At 56.2% G+C, this 25,017-nt stretch overlaps 1 protein-coding gene across 3 annotated transcripts in view; it reads right to left on the reverse strand.

The window, feature by feature from the left end:
- Positions 1–5,314: 5,314 nt before the first annotated feature.
- The window catches only part of Syngr1 (synaptogyrin 1), a 31,654-nt gene continuing 11,951 nt past the window's right edge, over positions 5,315–25,017 (reverse strand). Inside the window, exons 2-6 of one of the 3 annotated variants that reach the window (XM_071609466.1) lie at positions 22,395–22,632; positions 21,216–21,361; positions 15,576–17,299; positions 13,051–13,177; positions 5,315–10,771 (exon numbers count right to left, since the gene is read on the reverse strand). In XM_071609466.1, the coding sequence (XP_071465567.1) occupies positions 17,144–17,299; positions 21,216–21,361; positions 22,395–22,632 (540 nt within the window). In that variant the 3' untranslated portion in view covers positions 5,315–10,771; positions 13,051–13,177; positions 15,576–17,143. Of the gene's footprint in view, positions 10,772–13,050; positions 13,178–15,575; positions 17,366–19,738; positions 20,006–21,215; positions 21,362–22,394; positions 22,633–25,017 lie in introns of those variants that run through there. The other 2 variants (XM_071609465.1, XM_027929347.2) reach the window with 2 other exon arrangements.

The following is a 25,017-nucleotide window of genomic DNA, read 5'->3' on the forward strand; positions in this document are numbered from 1 at the left end:
CGTTGTGTACTGCGGCCCAGCGGCCTTGGCATCTTAATGGCTGCATCAATTGGAGATGGTCGGTCAGAAAACTTCTCTGCAGTTGCTGTGCACTGAGGACTCACTCGTGCATTTAAGAGCTATTTATTGAACTTCTTAGAGGAACAGGGAAATGCCGCGGGAAGGGGAGGATTTGTTTTTATAACACGTCAGCAAAGGAAAAAAGGAGACATGGAACCCGTGGGGTGAAATCTAGATCTCTGTGGGATCTGGGGTGCGGGGTGTCTCTTAATAAAAAATTCAAAATTCAGAATACGCTCCACTGTCATGTCTATCTAAAAAGAACAGATAAAAAATTAAGAATAGAGGATGGGGTAGGAGACCCAGCGGGGGGCCACCTCCTCTGACTCCGGAAATCAGGGGCGGCTTCCTGGACAAGGTGACATCTGAGCTGAGGCCTGCAGAGTGCCTAGGCGGAGAGGGACTGGCCCGGGCAGGGAGCTGGTGGAGACGGCGCGGCCGCAGGGACACTGGACGCAGAGGCCCGGCTGGCTTGAGTGTGGTGAGTCCACAGGGAGCCACGGCCAGCTCGGCAGGGCCGGAGCAGCCTCACTCCGAACCATGGTAGAGTCCAGCGTCCCCCCGCGGGCCATGCAGCAGGGGACGCAGGACCTGAGGACACTCCCTCTAGCTGCGGGGCAGGACCGGTTGTGGGGCTGTGGGTGAGAGACTGTCGCGCCTCTGGGCACCCCTTTCAGACAGTGTCCCCAGGTCTTGTCCCTGGGTGTCTCTGTGCACCCTGATTTTCAGACCAGCTTGTCCCTCCTGGCACAGGCCTTCCAGGAAGCAGGGCTCGGTTCTGCTCCTCTCTGCCACCCCGCGTCTCGCACACAGCAGTCACCAAATAAATGCTTGGTGAATGAGCATGTACTGAGCGCTCACCAAGCGGCACATTCATTACTTCCTGTGCCAGGGCTTACGGGTGTGTGACTGTCATCCCTGCTCTCCGGGTCCTCCAGCAGTGAGCGCCAAGATCAGGTATTCTGGGGAGACCCCTGTGGAGGAGGGAGGGGAGCCAGAGAAGAAGGGAGTTCCCCAGACGGAGGCAGGACAGCGTCCTGCACAGGGGACCGGGGTTAGGGGAGATGAAGGGGGTTTGGTAGGAGGGGCTCAGACCTTCGTATAGCCTAAAGAAGTGCTGACCAGACCAGCCGGGGTCCCCAATCTCTCAGGAGCCCCCTTGTGCTCAGTCGCTGGCTGGGAGCAGCCTGCTCCTGTAGGAATATGAGGGGAGATCTAGAGGGCAGCAGCTAGAACTGCTGGCTAACAATGTGCACAATCGCCATTTATAGCTCTGCGAATTGAGGCCCAGAGAGGTAAGGCCACTTGTCCAAAGTCACACAGCTGGGAAGGAGCGAAGCCCCTTTGTTTTCGAGGCTGTGTTTGTGACTCCAACTTGACAACAGCATTGTTACGGTGGAATTATGTCCCCAATTATGGGATTAGGTCAATGCAGATGTAATGAGTTAAGATGAGGTCACACTGGAGTAGGCTGGGCCACTGACCAATGTAACTGGTGCCCTTACGAAGAGGGAGAATTTGGACCCAGAAACAAATGCCTACAAGGAGAACACCAGGTGGACACTAAAGCAGAGCCTGGGCTGCAGTACCTACAAACCAAGGGATGCCGAGGGCCACCAGAGCCAGGAGAGACCTGGGAGAGCGTCTCCCTTCCGGCTTGGAAGGAATGGACCCTCGGACACTTTGACCTCAGACTTCCAGTTACAGTCCAAACCCAAGCCAATACCTTCCTCTTCTTGGGTCCCCAGTAGGTGGCATTTGTCACAGCAGCCATAGGCAGTTCATACAGTGTGACATCCTTAGGAGCAGTCACATGCAAAGAAGTCTGAGGTCTCTGGCTGAGAAGCAGCTCTGGGCTGCAGGAGGAGCCGGGCAGGCCTTGGCCGTGGATCCAGGTGGGCACAGGTGCACATGGAGTCCAGGGCTGCAGGAGCGTTTCCAAAGGTGTCTGAGCGGCATCGGTGACAGGATCACAGCCAGGAGACTGAGGCCCAGGGGATGGGAGTGACCAGCTTGAGGGTGGTATGGCCATCAGTGAACCCCAGATGGGCCCATGTCCCGTCTCCCCGGCCAGCCCCCTGGAGAGGGCCGAACTGCGGCCAGCTGCACCCCTGGCCCACCTGGGCAAACGCACAGGCAATCCCTGGCCCTCCGGAGGCTTGTGGCCGGCCAGCCTGGGACGAGGGCTGCTGAGGCCCCCCTCCTGCACTTACCCTCGGCTCTGTCCACCGAGGCCCTGGCTTCTGAGCCATCCTTTCCGAGGCCCCCGGGAGGCTGCCAGTGCCCATCTGCCAGGCAGGCTGCTCTTCCGTCTGGAGGCTCCTGGAAACAGCCGCCTCGGACCCCTCCCACAGCCACCCGCCCACTCCAACCACCTGCCCACCGGCCCCAAAGGAAGGGGAGTTTGCTGGAAGATGGCCAAGGGTGGACCCAAAGGTCTTTCCGGAGTGTCCAGAGGACTGTGGGCAAGGAGAGCCAGGGTTTGCCTCCCAGCCCCTGGCACCCACTTCGCCATCTCTACAGCAGACGGGCACCCAGCAGGTGTCAGGCCGCAGCAGGGAGGCCGCGGGCGGAGCGTGGACTGAGGCACTGCTCTTGGGACACCTGGTTTGGGGCTCAAGTCAGCCACTACTCACTTTGTGACCTCAGATAGGTTGCTTCACCTCTCTGGGCCTCCTTTGCCTCAACAGTTAAATGGAGGTAATTTTACCCCCTCTGCAAGATGCCTGGGAGATAGAGCAGGCATGGGGCAGGGGCCAGCGCAGCCGGCACTCAGCAAAGACTCCACCAATGGCTCTGTTGTTGCTATGGAAGGCGCTGGGGGTTGAGCGGTAAGGTGGTGCCCCTGTCCTTGAGGAGCAAACAGGTGAAGACAAGTGTGACTCACCATTACTGACCCACACCAGGAGCGAGCGAGTCACAGAAGAGGGCCGTACAGGCTGGTGGTGGGAAGAGGACGGAGAGGAGAAAACCCCAGAAGGCTTCCTGGTGGAGGGGGCAGCCCCAGGCAGCTCAGCTAACTTCTCTAAGAATCTGGTCAATTGTTCCTCCCTTCCTTTCCTCCCTCCCTCCCTTTCTTCCTTTTGCGTTTCTGGGGATTGAATGGGGCCTTGCTACCCAAGTTCTCTACCACATCCCCAGCCCCTTTTATTTTTATTTTGAGACGGGGGTAGTGCTAAGTTGCCCAGGTTGGCCTCAAAAAGTAACTTTGAGACAAAACTCTATGGTGACCAAAGCAGATCAGTGGTTACAGGAGTAGGGCTGGTAAAGGAGCCCAGGGAATGTTCTGGGCCTCATTGTGCCGGTGGTTACTTGGCTGTGTTTGTCGGACCTCATGGCACTTCACACTTGGAAGTGGTGAGTTTTATTGTGTGTGAATTGTGTCTGATGGGGCGGGGCTGGGGCTGGGGCTGGGGCTGGGGCTAGGTGGAGAGCGCTTGCCTCACAAGTGTGAGATCCTGCGTTCCAATCTCAGCACCACATAAAAATAAATCAGCAGTCACCCATAATCCCCACTGCATTGTTAATGACTTGGTAAATGACCTAGAGAAGTAATATGTGTACTCCATACTTACCTTTACAAAAATTTGGTATCATTGTACATACTATTTTCTAATCTGATTTTTTTTTTTTGTGTGTGTGTGTGTGTGATCAGGGATTGAACCCAGGGACTTAACCACTGAGCCACATCCTCAACCCTTTTTATTTTTATTTTTTTGAAACAGGGTCTCACTCAGGTGCTTAGGACCTCACTGCATGGCTGAGGCTGGCCTCCAACTTGCAATCCTCCTGCCTCAGGCTCCTAAGCTGCTGGAGTTACAGGTGTGCACCACTGTGCCCAGTTAATTTTCAAATCTATTTTGATATTATCACGTGAACATTTTCACTCTGCTATTATCCTGCAATGAAGTTTTATTTCCCATATGGTGGCCCACCTACAGATACCACCCGCCTGAGTGCCCCCCCTCCTACTCCCATGTGATGGCCTGTCATTTCCTGCTTCTCAGGCTCCTGCAGGGTGCCCTGTACATCCTACAGCACAACTCAGCATTCCCTGTGTGGCCCCAAGTGGACCTGGCGTGAGGGCCCCCAGCAGACCGTCTCCCTTCAGGAGAGGCAGAGCAGCCCCTGCCCCAGCACCTCCACCTGAAGCTGAGCCCCCAGGCCAACCCAGCCTGGGTGAGCTGACCAGGGGACCCACAGACGCACGATGAGTCCTGGAGGGTTTGCTCTGCAGCAAAAGCTGCCCCATGCAGTGAGGGAACAAGGCCTTCAGGCTTCGTGCAGAGAGCAACATTTGGGCTGGGAGTCAGGCCAGGCCGGGGAGGGCCAGGAAGCACTGAGGGTGCTGCACATCGTGAGCCTCAGTCAGACGTCGCTGCACACCCTCCATGGCTAAATCCCAACACCGACTACACCGAGTGCTGACGAGGATGCAGAGCAACAGAAACTCCCGTTCTTTGCTAGTGGGAATGCAAACTGGTGCAGCCACCTGGAAGATGGTTAGGGGGTCTTCACAGAGATGAATATTCTCCTACCATAAGAAGCAGCTCCTTAGTATTTACCAGAGATGAAAAGAAATGCATTATCAGACCACGAAAGGACATGGAGGGACTTCACAGTATATTGCTAAGTAGGAGAAGCCAGTCTGTAGAGACCGTATACTGTATGATTCCAACATTCTGGAAAAGAAAAAACTGGGGAGATGGCAAAGAAAGCAATGGCTTCAGCCAGGCACTGTGGGTGGAAGCCCAGTGACTCGGGAGGCTGAGGCAGGAGGATTGCGAGTTTGAGGCCAGCCTCTGCAAATTAGTGAGGCTCCGTCTCAAAATAAGTAAATAAATAAAGATGTCTGGGGTTGTAGCTCAGCGGTAGAGCACCCCTGAGTTGGAAGGAAGGAAGGAAGGAAGGAAGGAAAGAAGGAAGGAAGGACATCCAGGAATGCAGGGAAAGAGAGGGAAGGATGAATAGGTGATACATAGGGGATTTCTAGGGCCATGAAATTATTATTATTCTTTACGTGCTTCATTTATTTTCAGAACTAGAGATTGAATCCAGAGGCATTTTACCCCTGAGCTACAGCCTCAGCTCTTTTCATTTACTGATTTCATTTTATTTTGAGGCAGGGTCTTGCTTAGTTGCTGAGGCTGGTCTCAAACTTGTGATCCTCCTGCCTCAGCCTCCTGAGAAGCTGGGATGACAGGCATGCACCACCCTGCCTGGTGCCCTGAGATTATTAAACCCCTAGGAACGGTTCTGTTGCATAAGCACATGCCCGTTTTTAATGGTTGATGACTGGAGAGTTGACTCTCAGTTTACAGCTGGGCCTCTGGGCTTTTTAACACTCAGATGAAAACAGCGGCAGTCCCTAGGGTCAGGCCTTCGCAGGCCCCCACCCCACTCCCCACCCCTGCTTATGTCCCCCCAGCAGGGCTTCCTGTTGTCTGCCCCGACTTTGGCTGTGGCTCCTCATCTCAGCCACGGCCTCTCCTCTGGACTCCTCAGAGACATCACTTCCCACAGTCTGGTGACATCTCCAGGCCTCGGGGGCTGGCTGGTGGCTCCTGTGGGCTGGGCACCCTTCCTGAATCACAGAAACGTGGCCATGATCAGCTGAACAGAAGCTTCTCGAAGGTTTGGGGCAGATCTCAGCCTGGCCCTGGCCGAGGGAGGTCCTGCCTGGGATGGCACCAGCTGCCTCTCCGCTGTCTGGGGTCAGGCCCAGGCCATGTCCCACAGTGGGAGTGCCACAGGCTGGCACCGCACCCAGGGCCCTGGCCGAGGCTGCTGCAGCTCCTGCTCCTGAAGGGTCCACAGTGGGAATACTGTTCCCCTAGGGAAGGTCCTGACTCCGCTAGAGGGCTGGTCACCTCCCCAGGCCCGGCCAGACCGCCACGCCAGTGACCGTACTTCTTCCAAGCCAGGCGAGCTCTGCTCAGGTCTTGTTGCTGTTGTTGTTTTGTCTTCGCTGTGAGCAGAAGACCTAGCAGAACAGTTAGAGGAGGAGAAGTTTATTTGGGATCATGGTTTCAGAGGTCTCAGTCCACAGATGGCTGTCTCCGCTGCTCTGGGCCCCAGGCGAGGCAGGACATCTTGGCAGAAGGGTGTGGTGGAGGGAAGCCACTCAGACCAGGACACCAGGAAGCAGAGAGCTCCACTCCCCAGGGACGAAATATGCATCCGACGGCACCCCCAGTGACCCGCCCTCCAGCCACGTCCTACCTGTTCCACTCACTCAGGCTCTTCAAGTGGATCACGGGCTGCGTGGGCTAAGGCGCTCGGATCCCCAGCGTTTCACCCCTGAACTTTCTTGCTTTGACTCACACGTGAGTTTCGGGGGGACACCTCATATATAAACTCTAACACCAGGGCGCCCCAGCAGGCCCAGGGCACCCTGCTGAACTTGGGCAGCCCCCCCACATCCTCCTGTGGAAGCGGTAGTTACAATGTGAGCGCGCACACACACACACACACACACACACACACAATCACAAGATTTTCCTGCATATTGCTGTCAACGTTTTTTTATTCTTTAACACACCAGCTCACAGGATTGAATGGAAGACGTGACACTGCAGTCGGAAGTGCCTGGCTTTGGGCAGAGCTCTTCCCTCCAGCTGCCCGACAAGGCCTTTCAAGAACAAAAGGAGGGTCTTCCCAGAATAAATCCCCTCTCAGGCCCTTAATGCAAAAACTGCCCACCATCTTAAAAATGGCAGTTTGCAGCTTGGCACCTCTAAGATGCCTCCTCCCGTGGCACCCCACCACGCGCTCATTCCACTTGCACTGATGTTTGAAAATTGGCAATTCAGAACGGTACTTTTTCGTCTGGGTACTTTGGCTGGGTGTGGTGGTGCACGCCTGTGATCCTAGTGGCTCAGGAGGCTGAGGTAGGAGGACCATAAGTTTAAGGCTAGCCTCAGCAATTTAGTGAGGCCCTAAGCAACTGGTGAGACCCTGTTTCAAAATAAAAAATAAAAAGGGGCTGAGGATGTGGCTCAGTGATAAGGGCCCCTGGCTTCAATCCCTAGAGGACACACACACACACACACACACATATACAAAGGTACTTTGATTTGTTTTAATTTGCATTTCTCTGATTGCTAGAGAAATTGGACATTTTGGGGTACATAATATTGGCCCATGTGTATTTCTTCCTATGTGAGTTGCCTATTTCAATGACAGGCTTATGTTTTTGTTGCTAACATGTTGGGATTATTTCCCCCAGTTTTTCATTCTCATTTCATTTATGTTCTGACAGCTAAACATTTACATCTTTACATGGCCAAATAAAATATTTTCCTCTATGACCTCTGTCTTCTGTGTCATCCTGAGGAAAAGACTCCCCACCTTAAATTCATGTCAACATTCATTTATGAGGGCAACCTTGATTCTTGTTTGGGATTTCAACGCAATGGAAGGGATCCAATTTCATTGTTTCCAGATACAGAGCCAAATTCCTAGGAAACTTGCTTATTGAATAATCTCTTCTTCCCCTCACTGCTTTGAAATGCTACCTTTATCGCTTTAGTAGATCCTGTACACCTACACCGGTGTCTTTGTTCTTAAAATCCCTGCTTCCCAGGGTGTTATGAGATTAAAGAAGTAACCTCATCAGGCCTGAGCACGGGGGACATGGGATCTGCTCCAGGTGTGTGGTCTCCCCTCCCCTCCCTCCCTCCATATGCTATGCCATTGACCTTGGGGTTCGGCCACAGCTCCTCACCATTAGGCCCCAAGCCACTTTCTGGTCTTTATCACCTCCGTCAATGTGATCTGGCTCAGGAGCTGGGGTGGATTGGGGTGGGGTGGCCTGTCAGGGAGACTTCACAGGGAGATGGCCTTTAAGCTGGGTGTGGGAGGGGAGAGGAGTGGGCAGTGGAGCAGGGAGAAAGGGCCATGCAGGCCAAGGAAACAGCATGACCCAAGTGGGGATGACATTGGGCAAGGACAGGAAGTCCAGGGGGAGGGGGGCAGCAGCTCACCCAGAAGGAGCTGCTTGTAGGGTGAGGGGCTTTGTCTTGTAAGGTGAGGGGCTCATGGAGTGGCAGCCACATGGTCATGTCTCCGTGACTTAGGAAGATCACCCTGGGTCAGATGGGAGGCAGGGAGGCCAGCCTTAGGAGGCTACTGAGACAGCCTAGATAAAGGGTCACGATGGCCGTGAGGGTGGAAGGAAAGGGACAGTTCACGGGAATATCCTAATGGTCAAATCTGGCAGCAGCCGGCAGGGGAAGGAAGGGGGGGGGGTGGGAAAACTGCAGGCTCCTGGCTCGGGCAGCAGGACAGATGGTGGGGGCGGGCACTCCAGGGACAGCAGGTTTAGGCCTGGCAGGGGAGGGCTGCGGGGGACAGAGGGTGTGGTGGGAGACACTGAGAAGTTCAGAACGTGGAAACCGCGGCACGCAGTGTGTGCTCTCCAGGCTCCTGGAGGCCAGGGCCGAAGCAGGGCAGAGGGACGGCGGGAGTGGGCGGTTTGGAAAATATTTAGGAAGTGAGTCAAGGAGATCTGGTGGGTGAGAGGAGAACTAGTCTAGGACCATACCTGGGGGTCACTGGGTGTGACACAGGGGAAAGAGGAAGCTTGATGGGCAGATCTGTTCATTAACCAGTCTTCAATTAAGCAGCTGTGTGTGTCAGACTTTAGCACCTGATAGACCAACACCATCCCTGCCCTCGGGGACCTACATTCAGTGAGGACAGATGGACGATAAAAAAAAATCAATAAGTAGGGCTGGGGCTGGGGCTCAGTGGTAGAGCGCTTGCCTGGCAGGTGTGAGGCACAGGGTTCGATTCTCAGCTTCGTATATAAATAAATTAAATACACTCCACTGATCAATATTTCTATCCTTATCCCAGTACCAGTCTTGCTTGCTGGAGCTTTATAATAAATTTTGAAACAGAAAAAAAAATTAAATAAAGTCCATTGATAACTAAAGATACATTTTAAAATAGAGCAATTTTAAAAAATCAATCAGTAAATGTGTGTCAGGTGGTAACAGGTGCTATGTAGGAAAATAAAGAGGAACTGCCTTTAAAAAGGCATGGCCAAGGGTGGTCCCACTAAAAGGTGTCTTTGAGCACAGACCTGGGGAGAGGGGAAACGTGCATTCCAGGCCAAGGGAACAGCAAGTGCAAAGGCCCTGAGACAGAAATGTGCTAGGAGCCAGTGGCTGGAACGAGGGAGAGAGAGGCCAGGCACGAGATGGGAGAAGTAGCGGGCAGATCCTGTGGAGCCTTGGAAATTTTGTGGGGGACAGGGGGGTTACTGGGGATTGAACTCAGAGCACTAGATAACTGAGCCACATCCCCACATCTATTTTGTATTTTATTTAGAGTCAGGGTCTCTCTGAGTTGCTTAGCACCTTACTTTTGCTGAGGCTGGCTTTGAACTTGACATCCTCCTGCCTCAGCCTCCTGAATCACTGGGATTATAGGTGTGTGCCACCATGCCTGGCTTTGATTTGTATTTTAAATGCTTAATGGTTAAAATTTCCTTGGTCTTTGGATCCCAATGCTGTCACTCTAGATGGATGAGTTTGGAGAACTCCATGCCTTCACCATCTGTAAAGTGGGGATAGTAACAGGACTCCCTTTGTATGGTTATTTGAAGATCAAATAAGATTAACAGAAGGAAAGGTCTCGCTCAGGACAGCCTCTGGTGAATTCTGATCACTACACATGGAAGCAGTTATCATACTAATGATAATCAACACGATGCTCTTGGTGAGGATACACTGGCTAAGGTCAGGGTGGAAACGGGCACCATTTGAGTGGCCCCTGCCGTGGGGCAGAGCGATGGAGTGGCCTGGACTAGGGGGACCACAGTGCACGCCAGGTGGTCAGCAGTGGAGCTGGCTGAATGTGCTGACGGGTCAGATGTGAAAAATGGGAGGGGCGCTGAGCACTGCTTCAGGGATTCTGTCCTGAGCTGCCGCTTGACGACGGACGAGAGGCTGCAAGAGGAAGCCTGGGCGCCAGCGTGGAGTGTGTCAGCTGGGAGACGGGGCCTGGGTGTCCCAGGGTAAACGCAGCTGGAGTGGCCTGAGCTGGGCGAGGACACTGGACAGCAGCCGGGACACAGTGGACATGTGGTGCTGGGAGACCAGATGGGCTGGCAAGGAAGGGAGTGTGGAGGAGAGGAGGCCCCAGGATAGGCCTGGGGCCGCCAGGTGGACACCGAGGGCTCCCCCCAGCCGGGTTCAGCGAGGTGCCTCGTGAAATGCCTGCACTTTTGAGGCGCCTTGTGCAGAGGGCTTTCTGTTTTGCCTAAAATCTCTCACACATCCGAAGTAGCATTTCTAGGACACATAATTGGGACAGGGCTTGGGAAGACACCAGAACACAGAGGAAGCACAGGGGACAGATGGGGAGCCAAAGCAGAAGCCTTTGCCACTCCAGAGACACGCAGCGCAGGGAGGATGTTCACATTAGAGACAGGCTTTCAGGGGGCGCGAGTGGCCCAAAACGTGCAGAAGGATTGAAGGAAAGGCAGCGGGGGCTGGGAGCGCGGCTTCAAAGATGGACACACTGTGGTTCAAGCCAGGCTCTGCCCCACGGTGACTCTGGCTATGGCACTGTCCTTTTGTCCTAGCTTGTCTGTGAAACAGGAGCATCAGGGCGTCTCTATCACAAGTATCGGAAGCTGTGAACCAGATAACGCTTTATAAAGTGCTCCACGTAGCTCCAACCCACAGTCAAGTGCAGCTGCCTAAATTCACAGGGAGAGCAGGAAAAGCAAAAAGGATCCAAAATAGAACAAAGGGGAAATGCACAGGGCTGGAATCAGTGCTGGGAGCGGGGCTGGATTCTAGGGCGTGACTCTGACAGACCGGCCCTGCTCTCAGAATAATGTGCTGCCAAATCCCTGTGCTGTCTTGGAAAGCCCCATAATTTCATCCTTGAACTTGTGTTTTGCAAGCAAATCCAGTGCAAAGGAAGTACATGCGGGAGCAGAGAGGACATACCAGGTGGCATCGAGCAGGTTGAGGCCAGTGAGAATGACTGGCAATGAGTAGCACAGGTGCCTAGTAGTTGCCCTGGCCACCTGGCATGCACCCACATGGCTGGGCAGCCTGGGACACTGTGGGGCTGCAAGGGGACAGCAGGGGCCAGAATCTGTGCCCAGACTGGCAGCAACAGAAGAAACAATGGTGGTGGCACTTCCAAGCCAACCACGCCAAGGCAAGAGAAGGGGTCCACCTGGAAAGGCACTCCCAGCTCTCCGCCCAAGCACTGGCCAGGTGCCACCCGCCCACCACTGGCCCGCCGCCTGCACCAGGGTGGTAAACTTTGTCATGATATGTGAGTTATTAAAATATAACATGTGAATTATTAAATTGTTAGAAAATAAAAGCATCCACCTGGATGTTGCAATAAAACATAACAGAGAATTTTCCAAAGAGTTTAGAATCTCTGGTTTTGAGAACTGCTGCAACATTGCAAAGCAAAAATCCTCAGGCTTGGGCTGGGGATGTGGCTCAAGCGGTAGCGCGCTCGCCTGGCATGCGTGCGGCCCGGGTTCGATTCTCAGCACCACATACAAACAAAGATGTTGCGTCCGCCAAATACTAAAAAATAAATGTTGAAATTCTCTCTCTCTCTACCTCTCTCTCACTCTCTCTTTAAAAAAAAAAAAAAAGATCCTCAGGCTTACACATGGAAATTTAAGTAGAACGGTCATCACATTCTATAGAAAACAATTGTATGTTCAGGTGAAGTTTCACTGTTATTGAGGAAGACAATTTTAAGATTAATTTTTTTTGTAATAGAAGAAAAAGCAGGTGACTCGCATAAACAGGTTATTAAAATAATATACATGGGCTGGGGATGTGGCTCAAGTGGTAGCCCGCTCGCCTAGCATATGTGAGGCACTGGGTTCGATCCTCAGCACCACATTAAAAAAATAAAAATAAAGACATTATGTCCACCTAAAACTAAAAAATAAATATTTAAAAAATAATAACAGGGCTGGGGTTGTGGCTCAGCGGTAGAGTGCTCACCTAGCACATGTGAGGCCCTGGGTTCAATCCTCAGAACCACATAAAAATAAATAAATAAATAAAGATATTGTGTCCATCTAAAAAAAAAAAAGCAATAAATATATTTTAAAATAAATAAATAAACAAATAATAACAATATGCAAATCACACTTGGCGAGGTAGTGCACACCTGCAATCCCAGCAACTCAGGAGGCTGAGGCAGGACTGCAAGTTCGAGGCCAGCCTCTGGCTACTTAGTAAAAAGGGCCAGAGATACAGCTCAGTGGCAGAGTGCCCCTGGGTTCAAACCCCAGTTCCACTAGCAAATAAATAAATAAATAAATAAAAATTAATTAAAACATCACAGCATGAACAACTGTTCTGGTCACCTGGGAAGGCTGGCACATTCGCCTGGAGCTCCAACTTTTCCAATTTGTCTTCCCATCATCCCCTTTAGAGAGCTCTCAAAGTGAAACTCCTGCTTCTGAATTACCCTGGGGCGGGGCGGGGCACATCCGGGTCCCTGGCAGGTAATACCTGTGACAAGTGCTTTGGTGTCTGAAGACTGCCGCTCCTACTTGAATGAGGGCGGGGAGCAGTTGCACGTGGGGGGTGGCGTGACCACTAAGCAATACCGCCTCCGCGTCCCAGTTAATCTTCTTGACTGAGATGGGCAGCTAACCCGGGGTCCAGCAAGGTGGGTGGCCTGGCCAGCCCACGGCAGCACTGGGTAGGGCCCAGCGCCGCGGGCCCCAGGGCTCGTTCCCTGCGGCAGGCTGCAGCCTCCTGGCCGCGTCTTCCAGGCGGTGGGGCTCCAGGCCCAGAAGTCCCTTCAAGGCAAGGGCTTAGCGCCTGGGGAACCGGAAGTGCGAACCCCCCCAGGCCTTGGCCCCTCCCACTTCTGCTTAGCCAATCCTTGTGCCCCATCGTGGAGAAAGGCGACCTGATTGGCTTAGCCATCACCAGGTGTGGGCGTGGTCACACCATGACTGACAGTGGGCCGACTTACCTGCTCCTCCACCCCAACCCGAGCTCCCGCGCCTGCTCTGATCAGCTGGGACCTCTTTCGTCCTTCTGATGGCTCCTCCAAATTCATCTTGACCTCTTCCGCTCTTTCATCAAGGTGATCCTTCTGTCTGCACAATGGTTGGCATCTTTCAATGGTCATTCGGCCCACAACACACCAGTTTGGCCACCACCCTTAGTGGTTTTCCATGTCACTGGGCCCCCATCTAGACCCCCAGAGAATGAACCCCTAGAGAATGAACAAGCCCCATTCCTGAGACCTCGAGTGGTGGGTCCCCTTCAGCCTGTCCCTCTTCATTCTCCTCTTTCCGTGCCTGCCACTCTCAAGCTCCTCCCCAGCCAGCCCCCTTGCTGCCAAACCCCTGTTCATCCTAGAGAACTCGGGGTGTCACTTGCTCAGAGGGCTGCCTCTGAGCTCCTGGTTTCACCCGCATCTTCTGGCCTTCTTGCCAACCCCGCCCCAGCACAGCTCACAGTTTATACTTGCGGTTGTCTAACCCAGACTTCCTCTACTTGGTGACCATCTCTGGAAGGGTGGGGACTTATCTGCTGTGGAACTCCAAGGCCCGGCACAGTGTCTGGTACTTTCTAGGCTAACTCAGTGGCCAATTCAGGGCCACTAACTTTAAAAACAGAGTCCCAGACCTTGCATACTGAAGAGATGGAAATGGTCTGGAATGAGGCCTTGGCCTCATCCTGGTTACCTGTGGGGTTGGAGGGGAGACCAGGACAGGGAAGTGGGGGGCAGGGGTGTGCATTTGTGCACATCAGGGGGAGACTGGCTTCAGTTGCAGTGATTTTACAATTTTACTTTTTAAAAAGGAGAATATATTTGGAGCTTCATGTAATTAATAGCTTCCTGTGTAATTAAAAATTAACCGAACAATAATAAATAAATAAGTGGCCAGGCACTGTGATGCACGCCTGTAACCCCAGTTACTTGAGAAGCTGAGGGAAGAGGATTGCAAGTTTGAGGTCTGCCTGGGCAACTTAGCAAGCACCTGTCTCAAAATAAAGAGGAAAATGGGCAGGGGATGTAGCTCAGTGGTAGAGCACCCTGGGTCCAGTCCCCAGTCCTGCAAAACAAACAAATAAGACATGGCCCAGGTCAGGGGAGACAGAGGCGATGGCAACGCCAAGCCACAAAGAAACACTGACAACTTGTGATCCGCTGGTGGGTTCTGAGTCTTCACTTTATTACTATGTCACCAGAAGTCACCACCTTCACTTGGTTCACCACAAATGGACAGATGTCATAAAGGAGGGTGCCACAGGGCCACTGGATTCACTCTTGAGAGACTTGACCAGGTAGTGGTGGGGGTCTAGATGGGGGCCCAGGATGGGGACCACCCTTCACCACACGTGCGCGTGCACGCACACACACACATAGATATATTTGTGGAGCCTTATATTATACATCTTATATATAGAAAATATATATATTTATACTATACACAGGCAGTACCGCTGCGGGAAGGGCCAGGGCACCCAGACAAGGGCTGTGGGCACCAGGGGCTGGGAGTGTCAGGTCAGGGGCAGCGCTGGGAGGTGGCTGGACCAATCCATCCTCCATAAACTCTGGGGGTCAATCCCCCTTCATGCTCCTTAGAGAATCAAAGGAGCCTTGGGCCAAGGGTAGCAGCTCCCAGGGGTAACAAATGGGAGCTCTTGGTACATAGGAAGAGCCTGGGGCCCTCAAGAGTCTTTGAGATCGAGATTCACCAGGGAAGGAGGGAGAGGGGAAGCCGATGCAGGCCCCTGGGAATTAGCCCCTCCATTATCACACCTCCAGGTGGATGAGGAGCCACCCAGGCCTGACGGCCCATTGCACAGGATCATGTCAACTCAGGAGGCAGAAGAGAGGGCTCCCCACCTCTTGTTCTGTGCTTGACCTTGGACAGATTACTGCCTTCCTGTCCAGACTGGAGCCTTTCTAAGGGTCCTTGCAGCTCCACACTGTGGAACCCATTTCCAGGGCCTCTTGTGCTTGATGGGGAAGGGGGAGTCCAAACCCTGCAGGGTTGGGCTGAGGGCGAGGTGTGGGGCACTTCTCCAAGGAAAATTTGGAAAAAAAAAAGGAAAGCAAAGGGCATTGGAGGAGCCAGAGGGGATTCGAGATGCCGGGGCCTCGGGCTCAGGGCCCCAAGGGGCTGTGTGCAGACAGCAGAAGGGGGATGAGGCCTCTAGCAGCACTCAGGGGTGTGTCCCGTCCAAATCCTACCCTCGAACATCTGTCACCCTCTGTCTCATTTTCACATAGAACCCAGCTGCTGTCCAGCTGTCTCAGGCCTTCTGCCCCCACTGCCCTCGGGGGGCCTGGACAGACCCAGTTCTGATCCACGCCCACTGCTAGCTTGCCTGTGCTCACGGAACCTCAGCGTCCCTTCTGTTCAGGGGGACAGTGCTGCTCCTTCCCCGCTCCTGGCCCACCTCAGGACCCTTGCTCAGGGGAGCCTTGGGCTCACGGGGGTTTGCCCCACGCCTCCCACCCTCAATGGCTCTGTGTACCTTTTCTGGCTGGTGCTTGTCTTCCCAATGGACCATAAGCTCTGAGGGCAGGGAGCAGGGACCATGCACACCCTCTGTGTCCCCAGCACAGGAACCTGACAACTGGCTGCTGAGAGTGAGCAAGGCAAGGGGTGAAGGGGTCAGGGGGCGAGGGCTCTCTCTCCCCATCCCTGTGGCCAACCCACAATCCCCTCTGCTCTGCTGCCTGAGGTACTGGCTCGTATGCACCGGGCAGAGAGGTGCAGGAGGACGGACGGCACAGACACGCAGCCTCCCTGTCACTTGCAGCTCAGGGTGGAGGAACCTTATGCAAGAGCCTTCCCTGCCCAGCTCAGAAGGGCCCGCTATGCCCGCAGGCCCCACCCATGCCTGTGTCTCAGGGGTTGCCAATGCCCTACCCACTGCAGCCCAGTCACCCTGAGCCACTCTGCACCAGTCGCCCTCCCTGGGTCCCCTTGGGGGCTTTGCACTGCCTCCCACAGCAGGCCTCTGGAAGGCCAGGGAAAGATGCCTCATGTCCAGGGTTGCTCCAGCCGGAATCCCTGGCTGACCCCAGCGAGAGGAGGATGAGTGTCCCAGATCAGGCAGGGTATCAGGCACCTGCTGGGTGACTGGGGTCAAGAAACCTAGGCAGCAAACCCAGCTCAGCTCCACCGGCTCATTGGGACCTTGGGCCAGCCCTGCCCCCCACCTGGCCTTCTTACCCACCAGCCCTGGGCATGGACCTGGGGAGCCAGTCGTTTGGGAGACCACAGAGGGAGTTGCTAGAGCTCCCTGCAGGACATAGAGCAGGAAGCACGGGGTCATGGGCAAGCAGGGTGAGCACCCCGGGAGAAGGAGAAGGCCAAGGGTGGGCACCCACAGGAGCAGGCCCCTGGCTTGCAGCAGGATTGTGGTGTCTTGGGGCTGAGGCGCCCATGGCCCCAGGACGAGGACACCACGGAGCCAGGCTCGTGATGCGGGGGGCGGGCAGGGCAGGAAGAGTGGGCAGGCACCATCCTCGGGGCTGCCTGCCCAGCCCTGCCTTCACTGCCAGCCTCCTGAGCCACCTGGGCAAGCAACCTTGACCTTCCCAGGCCTCGGCTTCCTCAACCTGCCAGTCCTAGCAGGTCGGGTGTATTGACAGGTTCTGGGGGTGACAGCCTGAGCCCCGTGCCACCAGACCTCTGGGCATCACCCCAGCCCTGCCTTGGTGCTAACAGGGCTCCCTCCACATCTCACCCAGCCCTTGACAGGGATCACCTCTGCCTCTTCCCCATGTGTGCTGAGCACAGGCCTGGCACACAGCAGGCGCTCAACAAGCACTTGAGGACACAATGAATGAATGCACCTCACCCCTGTCCCCCAGTCCCTGCTGGGCACATGCCCTGGACACACTTGCAGACTCAGGCAGAGAGAACCCAACACCTGGCTGCTCCCACCCCTCCAGAGCTCCAAGGACCTCAGTGGAACACCTTGAGGCTGTGGGGTGCTGGGCAGGGCAGCCTGGGAGGGGAGGGTGTGGGGCGGAGAGCAGGGCAGAGGGCGGGGGCAGGGCACTTGAGGATGGGGCAGGCGGTCACTGCGGCTCAGTAGCCCTGCGACTGGTAGCCCTGGGGCTCAGTGTCAAAGGCGTTGGCCGGCTGCTGGTAGGTGCCACCCATGCCGGCGGGGTCCGGCCCGGTGCTGGGCTCCACGTAGGGGGCGTAAGGCATGCTGGAGTCCTGGCTGGGGTCCATGTAGTCCTGGGAGAAGAGGGCCGAGTCGGCGCCAATCTGGTACCGCTGGAAGGCCAGCACAGCCTGGCCCGCCTGGGGGCGGGGGCCAGCAGGGACAAGGACAGGTGGGAGGGGTGGTTAGGGGAGAGACAGACAAGAGCCGGGGTTAGTGGAGGTTAGTTCACAGGACACAGGCAGTAGAAGGTCTCAGGCCCTCAAAGCACTGAAGTGAAAGTAAGTCCAACTGGGGGCAGGAGGGCCGTCCTGGCGGCCACCCTGCCTGAGGCCCAGAGGTCACTCTAGGCCACCAAGAAGTCCTGACCTCTACTGTGGAGGGTTAAGATGGCCCCAAAGCCCACAGCCTCCTCCTCGAACTGTGACCTCAGGGCTGCTCTGTGGAATGGGGCAAAAAGTTTCTTAATAGGTCAGAGAAATCTTGGCACCTCCTAAAAGCCATCCTCTGTCTTGCAGCTAGGCATAGACACCTGACTAAGTTTTAGCCACTATGGTGCCCCCATGTTCTCTGTCCCACTCTCTGCTCTGATACCTGGAACACAGATGTGATTGCTGGAGCTTGAGTTGCCAAAATGGACCACAAAGTCCATAAGCTACATTGTAGGAGGGAAGATGGCTGGGTCACTGAAGACCTCAGAGCCACTCCGCCAGTCCTGGGCCCCTCCTTACACCTAGACTTCTTTGAAACCGCGGTTATTTGAGATTTCCATCACTTGCTGCTCACTCTAATTCTTGCTGAAACACATGGTCAGAGAAGTTTGGGAAACGGAACTAAATGGAAGGAAACTAGTTTCAGGACCATAGGACTTGCCAGATCCCCACGGGGGAATGGTGGCACCCAAACTTTGCTAACCTCATCTGACCCCACGCCCGGTTCTCCCAGAGCCCAGGCGAAGAGACTCGGCTGTGCACACATGCGTAGGGACATTCTTTCTCATTAAAAGCAATTACACTGTCTTCAGGACAACGACGCTGGTCACTCTGAGCTAAGGGTAAATCAAATTCGCCATCAAAATCCAACTCAGAGGTCTGGTGACGCCTGCTCTGGGGATCTTCAGCCTGGGGACCCTGCCTGGGGGAGATGCTGTGCTGAGCACCCCGGCTGCAGGGCTGGGAGACGGAGGTCCCCAACTCCTTCCCCACAGGGCCGGGGGGGGGGGGCAGCGGGGGCACTCTGCCCAGGAGGCGCCGGGAGCGCAGTAACTAGGTGCCAACCGCAGCGGCCTTGGCAGCCCTTGCTGGGAAGTGGGTGTCGCCACAAAGCACCATGGTCCCGAGGAGGGTGGAGCAGACCCGGAGAAGCTGGGCTGAGGCGTCAGGTGGCCTCTGGGGTTGCCCTCGGTGCTGGTCTGGGGTCCTGGCTGCTGGGGCTCGGAGACTGGGCCCTGAGCTGTCAGCAGCCCTAAGGGACAAGGCCTGCGGTCCTGGCCCGTCCGGCACTTCTACTCCCACTGTGGAGGCTGGTCTCCTTCAGAGAGGCAGAGGGCTGGCCCAGATGACCTCGGTGAACCCTTTTCCGAGAGGCTCTGGCCATAGGCAGCGAGGACTGTGGCTGTGGTCAGCCCCCACCCTGTGGGCTCAAGGCCCCATCTGGCCACCACTTCAATGGGCCACAAGTCGGGAGCAGAGGCCAGGCCTGGGCTCCCACTATCCAGGCCGCAGTAGGTGGCTGGGGTCCTTGGACACCTGGCCCTCTTCCTCAGAACAGGCACATCCCTGCAGCACGCCCACGGGGCAGCAGCCACCTCCACCTGCAGCGCCCCCGGCCCCCGGCCAGGAGCCACCTGGGCTCAGCTCCGCCAAGCCGAGGCCCTGCCCTGAGGCCTGGGTGCGCCACTGCCTTCTGCTGCCCTAGAGTAGAGCAAGAGGCAGGCTCCTGTCCAGGCAGCTGAGGGCACCAGGGAGGCCAAGCCTTCGGCAGAATGAGGATTCACAAGAGGCTCCCTCCCAAAGCGCTGATGGAATTGCCCCTGACTGTGGGGAGGATGAGTGAGTGAGTGAGTGAATGGGTGAATGAATGAATACAGAAGCTGACATTTATTGAGCATTCCTGTGCCAACCTTGAAAGGTTGGTCCATTATTACCTGTCAGTCCAGGAATATGGACTGAGGCTCAGAGAGGTACAGGGATTGCTCCAGGTCACACTGCACACAAGAGCAGAACCAAATCAAAAGGCCTCTGACAGTCCAGGCCAGGCCCCTCTCGGCAGCCAGCCTCCAGGGAGACAGTAAGACCATCCTTCATGCCACAACTGTGGCCACAGAGATCATACGGTGCCTGCAGCTCAGCACCTTGGACCATGGACACCCTTGGCAAGCCCGTGGATGGAGTAACCTCCAGCCTTCTAGCAGCCTGTAGCCCATTGGGGAGGTTTTGGTGTCTGTCTTCCCCTCCCAGCCTGGGGGTTCCTGGGGAGCAGGATCCCTGTCTAACTCAGCACTAGGCACAAGATAGCTGCTCAATAAACGTTTACTTAATGAATGAATGGACAAAGAACGGACAAAGGAGCAAGGAGTGAAGGAATGAGCCAGGGAGGGTCTGACTCTTCCAGCCGTGCCCTGTCCTGGGGTCCCGGGTATCTTTGGCACTAGGTGGGCACGGGGCTCCCTGCTCTGCAGGTTGGGGCTACGGTTGTGCCGAGGCGGGGAACAGTGTGCTGTATTCCTCCTGGAAGGTAAGGTCCTTGAATCTGCGCACGGCCAGGGCTGCGGTCAGGCTCTGCCAGGAGAGAGCAGGGGTGAGGCCGCTGGAGCGGAGCCGGAGGGCAGCAGTGCTAGCAGGGAGGGAGGCCTTGGCACCTCGGCCAGGTGCTTCAGATGCCCAGAAATGCTGGTGTCCCCTCACCTCCGCTCCTCTGTGGGCCCCACCTCTGGGCTAGCTGCCTCCAAGCTCTGCCTGCAGGCGGCGGGGCCCAGTTCTGGGTGCCCCTCTGGACTGAGAACCCGTCTCCCACCCAGACTTGAAGACATCAAAGCCTAGAGTGGCCCTGGCTGGCCCACGGGGATGGGGCTACCGGTTTCCTCTCCAAACTCCAGCTCCAGATATTGTGCTGTGGGTTGGGTGTCCCCAAAGAAAGTGCAAGTCCAGGGACCCTCGAGAAGAGACAGAAGTCACCGCAAGAGGGTGGAGGAGCAGGGAGGGCTGGGTGCACACAGCCTCGAAGGTCTCCTTGCAGGAGGCTGGGCAGGGACTGCGCAGCGGGGAAGGGAGAGCCCTTGAGGGGGGCCTGGAGCTGGGGTGACCCTGGATCTCGGGGAGAAGAGAGACTTCCTAGACTTGCGGGAGGCCAGGCAGGGTGCCCACAAAGACCCGGTCTCCAGCCTGGTTCTCAGGGGCCTGCTCTCCTTGACTCACAGGATATATATTTTTAAAAATGTGAATAAATTACCAACACGTGAAGATCAGATTTCATGTGAAAATTTAAATTTCTTGTTTCTCTGGAAAAATTTCTGCATGGCCACAGGCGCTTTGCAGAGGGGCCCCTTAGACAGAGCGCACACGCCACCTGGCCACTCACCTGCTCTCGGCCCTGCCTGGACACCAGGGTTTGTGATCCCCCCACCCCACCGGCCATCTCCAATCCCCTCATTCTCCAGATGGGAAGACAGAAGCTGGGGAATCAGAGGCAGCCCCACCGTGTGAACCGGGTCTCCTGACCCTGGGAACCTTGAAGCCCCACCTCCCTGTCTAGGGCTCCACCTTCCCATCTGTAAAATGGGATGATAAATACCATCCAGAGAGCCCAAGAGTTTATGACCTTGGGGCAGCTGCTCTGAATCAAAGTGAGGGCCTTGGCTGTGCCCAGGGCGGCAGCCGGGCTGTGAGGCTGGGCTGTGAGGCCGGGCCTGCAGGTGGAGCTCCAGAGGCAGCCAGAGAACCTGCGGGAAGGCTGCCCCCTGGGGGCTGGGCCTGTGGGTGCTGTACTCACCCAGGTGAAGATGGAGAAGAAGGAGAAGGCGATGGCGGCCCGGGCGGCGTCCGTACCCTCGTTCAGTGGGTTGTCCTTGGGCTTGGAGACCTGCCACTGGTTGGCCAGGTAGCAGAAGCCCACAAACCACAGGAAGGCCCAGAAGGCTGGGGTCCCGGGGGCCAGGCAGAACAGTGAGGGTGCAGAGCGTGAGGGACAGGGTGTGTGGAAAGCAAACAGGGACACGGAGGAACAGGGCAAGTTCACAAGCAGGTCTCCCCCGCTCCCCACCCCCCAGCGGGCAAGGCAAGGGGGAGGGGAGCAGGAGAAGGTGCAGGGGGAAGGGAGGAGGAGGAGCGGGAGGATTCAGTCAGAGGCAGAGGGGGAGGCCACAGGAGGTCAAGCCAGGGTCAAGTGGACAGGGCAGGGTGGGGCAGAGAGGGAAGGCCACAGCAGGGGGGAGGGGGAGGGAGGAGGAGAGAGGGAGAGAGAGCGGTCAGCTCGGGCCAGTGTTTCTCTAACCGCCAGACACCAATTTATAGCCACGTCCCTGACTAGGCCCACCTGAGGCCAGCCACTGTCCAGGGAGGAAGGCTGTGGCGCCCCTGCTCAGGCTTCCAGAAAACTAGTGGGGATTTGGGGGAAGAGGCTGGTGTGGGGACAGCTCCGGGGGTGGAGCCTCACAAAGCCCCCTAGTTCAGAAGGGGCCCTCTGAGACCTGGGGTGAGGCTCAGAGGGGTCTGTGGTAACATGATCTGCCTCCCCGGGGCACTGCTGGGGACCCCTGGGGCTCTGCGGGAGCTTGAGAAGCATTGATTTGCTTGTGGCTCCTTCTAGAAGGCCTAGGGAGCCCCAGGCCTGGAAACCGGGGGAGTTCCCTCCACTGAGCACATTCTGCAACTCACAGGACACCGTCAGGGGGCCGGGCTGAAGGTCACTTCTGAAGGGCAAAGGGTGGCAGGTCATGTCATGCTAATACCAGAAGAAGAGGGTCGGGCTCCAGGGACCCACACTGTGTGCCAGGGTCCCATGGCCCTGGCTTAATTTTCACAGGCTCCGCCAGGAGGGGGCGCAGCCAGGCTGCTCTGGGGTCTCAGGCCTTGCCAGCCACGTGACCCTGAGTCTGTCCCCTCACCCGCCTTCACCTCGGTTTCCTCCTTGGAAAATGGGGTTAGCGCCACGTCCCCCAGCAGGGCTCACCCGAGACGCCGATGTCGGACAGGACAGCCTTCTTGCGGTCCTTGACGCTGCTGATCTGGGGGAAGTAGACGTCCAGGGCCAGGTAGAGCAGGCAGGTGAGGAAGGCCAGCACGCCCACGGCCACACCGTAGCTGCAGGCGCTGGCGTTGCGGTTGTAGATGCAGAACTCCTCGCCCTCCGAGGGGCTGTTGAGGTAGCCCTCGTTCACGATGGAGCCGAACACCACGATGGAGAACACCTGCGGGGGTGCGGGGTGAGCCTGGGGGGGCGCTGCCCCAGCCCCGGGACCTGCCCCCACCCCTCTGACCTCTCTGAGCCATGGGACAGGCGGTGAATGGGCATTTCAGAGAGAGGCCCAGAGGCCCAGAGATGCCCACCACTAGGGCAGCTTGCCTGGGGTCACACAGCGCAAGTAGGGTCAACTGCTTCCTTCCTGAGCTGCAAGCGCTAACCCCTAGCCAGAGAAACTGTCCTGGGCCCTGACACCAAGGTCCCCTAGTCAGGGCCCAGGACAACAACAAACGTGTTTGTTGCCTTAAGACTTGAGTTTGGGGGCAGTTTGTTACACAGCATCAAGGCTGGACTAGCCCCAGAATGGGGAGCCTTTGGCCCTCCTAGTGTGAACATGCCCAGCCCCACCCCACCCTTCCCTCTGGGGTCTCAGGCTGTGTTCAGTCCCTGCCCTGTTGCCAGGGCCAACAGCAGTACCACATGTGCCATCTCATGTAGATCCTCATCGGCCCCCAGACAGGCATGTTTCAGCTGGGTAGGCAGCAGCTGAGGTGGCCCCAATGACCCTGCATCCAGCAGTGCATGACCTTGTGTCCCTAAGGTCCCTTGAGAGTGCTGGACCTAGCAATTTACTTCTAACAGACAAAAAATATGGCAAAGGTGATGAGGTCTCCCTCCTGGGTACAGGTCACGAGAAGCCCTGCCCACCCCCAGCTTGTCCCTGCACCAGTGGTGGAAGCCAGCATGGTATTCTGAGCTCCGGAAAGAAACAGCCAAGAGCCCCCAGGAACTGAGACCCCCCCCCCCAGGCTGGATTCCTCCAACACAGCGTTAGTGAAGTTAAGACTGTCAGATGAGACCAGGGCCCCTGGCGGGTGCTGTGGGTATGGCCCTGTGACAGCCCTGGAGGCAGCAGCACCCAGCAAGGCAGAGCCCTGCCCCACAGAAACTGTGAGGCTGCCGTGTTTGTTGCCTTAAGACCTGAGTCTGGGGGCAGTTTGTTACACAGCAATAGCTGTTGAATACATCAGTACCACCAGCATTTTACCAATGTGGTGATGAAGGCATGGGTATTAGTGAACGTGCCCAGAGACACAGCCTGGGATGTGGCACAGCTGGGCTCTAAGCCCAGGGGACCCGACACCAAAGTCCATGCTTTTTCCCTGGGCTGCCTGCCTCCCCGGAAACCACGAGGAGGGGACCCAGAGCTGAGGCACATACACTCCAGAAGATTTGGCCCCAAGTGTGGCCGCCGGTGGCAGACCTGGCAGGGAGTGCTATCGTCCAGGTCCACTTGTCTTTACTTTCCATTTTTTCCTGAAAGGAGGGCATGATCAAAAGTGGAGACCCTGGGCCAGGACACGATTTCCAGCCGAATGCGCACTGGCAGAGGGACCGAGAGAAACGAGCAATGGCTCGGCCGCGCTAGGGTCGTCGTTCAGCCATACGGAGGGACAGATGAAAGGTGTGGAAACCAGGGAGAACCAGGGAGAGGTGGCGAGCATCCGGCGGGCAGCAGGGAGAGTGCGCCCCCGCCACTGAGTCAGGCACTGGTGAGGAATCGCAAGCTGCGCGAAGGTGGCCGCAATAAAAAAAAGGACCCGAGGCGTGTCCTGGATTGGCCACAGCACCCATCTGCTAGACCTGGTTGGGAGGCCCCTGGCGGAGGCAGGGCGTCCTGGCTCACGGCTCCGCCCACCACAGCTCCGCCCACCACAGCTCCGCCCACCACAGCTCCGCCCACCACAGCTCCGCCCACCACAGCTCCGCCCACCACAGCTCCATCAGACCCCAAACTAACAGGGCAACAGGTGCAGCCCCAATGGGCAGATGTCCTGGCGTCGCCAGCACAGGCGGGAGAGGGCCCAGGTCTCCGGATTCCCGCCAGAGCTCCTTTCACCTGGCCAAGCAGGTGCTCAGCCTCAGGGCATCTAAAGAAAGCGTGGCATCAGAGGGACCAGCAGGGAGAAAGGCCTGGAGCGGCATCAGTGCGACTGGATCAGGCAGCTGGACCCGAGTCCAAGTCTGAGGCTCAGAAGACAGAAATAGAGTGACAAGAAGCCAGGCTTCAAAACAACTGTCAAAGGGGCTCCTGGCCACCCCTCAGGCAAAGCAGACTCTGCACACTGCAGGGAAAGGTGGGCTCCTATGAACTGTGACTTTGAACCCTGGCACTGCGACAAGCTCCAGTTTGCAACCAAAAACTGCCAGGGCAGGAGTCTGAGGTCTAGTCCTGCATGTCGCCAGATGTCAACAAACCATCAGAAAAGAAAAGACTCTTGGGGGGCTGGGGTCTTGGCTCAGAGGTAGAGCACTTGCCTAGCATGTGTGAGGCCCTGGGTTTGATTCTCAGCAAATTCTCAATAAATTAATAAAATAAAGGTCCATCAAT

Source organism: Marmota flaviventris, chromosome 3, assembly GCF_047511675.1.
Source record: "Marmota flaviventris isolate mMarFla1 chromosome 3, mMarFla1.hap1, whole genome shotgun sequence".
Classification (NCBI taxonomy): domain Eukaryota; kingdom Metazoa; phylum Chordata; class Mammalia; order Rodentia; family Sciuridae; genus Marmota; species Marmota flaviventris.